We start from the raw sequence: 1,496 nt of genomic DNA, 5'->3' as shown, positions 1-1,496 counted from the left end.
ACTAAGGAAAAGACAGGAAGCAGAGTTCGAGGTAGCAGAGATGAAGATGCTGAGGTTCTCTTTGGGAGTAACCAAGATGGATAGGATCAGGAATGAGTACATCAGAGGGACAGCACATGTTAGAGGTTTTGCAGATAAAGTCAGAGAGGCCAGACTGAGATGGTTTGGAGAGTTTTCAGTAAGGGAGATGTGACTGCATCTTCAACCAATACCATGCCTGACTAGGCATAACCCTGAAAGAGACACAGAGAGAGATAGTTTTTAGTAAGGGAGATGAGACTGCATCAGTCATGTGATCCTACCTGTTCTCCGCAGAAGGATGCTGCCATAGGTCAAAATGTTCTTCAGTATGTCAGGACAAATCTGTGTGAGAAACTTCATATTTTGTTCTATTCTAGTTTTTTCATCATCCCATCTCTGTTTGGTGATGACAGCCTGTGGTTTCAGGGCGATCCATGTTAATGTCTTCGGGTCAAATGATATGAAGTCTTCTCCATCATAACCAAACTGTATAAAACCATGAACCTCTCCAGTCTCATCATCCCACTCACAACCACTCATCATCTGTAAAATGTGGACACCTGAGAGAGAGACAGAGACAGAAACACTCTGTAAATAAGTTTGATGTACAGATGAACTTTCCAGTGAAAGACAGTAGCTAATGTTCTATGAATTGACAGATGACTTCCAATGTCAGTATTCAAAGTGAGAATGTCTTCTTGCATCCTATTCACATCAGTCTCTTAATCAAAGTCACACCTGTGTGACACCTGCAGTCTCAGCTCTAAATATCTTGCAGATGTCTGTAAAGTGCACATGTGAGCACATGAGTACATGTTCAGAATAGAAGCTAAATCTGTTTGACCAACAACAATAAAAGGAAGTGAAACATTTTAGCAGGAAAAAGTCAAACACAACATGAAGAAATACTTTACCTCCACTTTGGTTTAAGTCCTGCTTCAAATAATAAATCAGGGCTTTGTAGAGGTTTGGCTGATTCTCAACACACTCATGAATGTACTGCTTAAAACGCTGAGGATCAAGTGCTAATAACATTTTTATCCAGTTATTTTTTGGTTCTATTTCCTTTTTGTTGCTGTCACAGACACACATCAGGTTTTCTTTAACCTTGAGAGTTGCCACAAACTCTGGGATGTTTCTGACTTCAGATGATGCAGTGACGAAATATTTCAGAGTGTGTTTCACTGCAGGACAAACAAGGTTTATATATTCAGTATAAATACACATCATCATGTATTTCAGTGAGATTCAGTTCAAACACATCAGGTTCATCAAGATGAGGTTAAAGTGAAAATAGAGTTTGTTGTTGAGCCATGCACAAGGAAAATACAAAGATCTAAAAGTAAAGATTTCAAATGTGATCTTACCTGATGATGAAACTTGACAGAAGAGAAGCAACAAAAATAATTTTTTCATCTTGTTTTGAGACGTGTGGGTACAACACAGAGCTGGTTCAGGTGAGTGATCTTCGGTCT

General features: G+C 39.1%; 1 protein-coding gene across 1 annotated transcript; it reads right to left on the bottom strand.

The window, feature by feature from the left end:
* Positions 1-288: 288 nt before the first annotated feature.
* LOC109142255 (major histocompatibility complex class I-related gene protein-like) lies at positions 289-1,251 on the bottom strand. The gene is made up of 2 exons (XM_027286995.1): positions 936-1,251; positions 289-581 (listed from the first exon to the last, which is right to left on the bottom strand). Exons 1-2 carry the CDS (start codon positions 1,249-1,251, stop codon positions 289-291), a joined length of 609 nt encoding a protein of 202 aa, XP_027142796.1.
* Between the last annotated feature and the right edge of the window lie 245 nt (positions 1,252-1,496).

Source organism: Larimichthys crocea, chromosome XIII, assembly GCF_000972845.2.
Source record: "Larimichthys crocea isolate SSNF chromosome XIII, L_crocea_2.0, whole genome shotgun sequence".
Lineage (NCBI taxonomy): Eukaryota > Metazoa > Chordata > Actinopteri > Sciaenidae > Larimichthys > Larimichthys crocea.
Note: the sequence above shows the minus strand (reverse complement) of the source record. Positions and strands in the feature narration are given on the sequence as shown.

Excerpts from the sequence above, each read along its gene's own strand:
- LOC109142255 (XM_027286995.1), bottom strand. The coding sequence starts at position 1,251 with ATGATGTGTATTTATACTGAATATATAAACCTTGTTTGTCCTGCAGTG. Across the intron at positions 582-935 it reads GGACTTAAACCAAAGTGGAG|GTGTCCACATTTTACAGATG; the intron begins GTAAAGTATTTC and ends TCTCTCTCTCAG.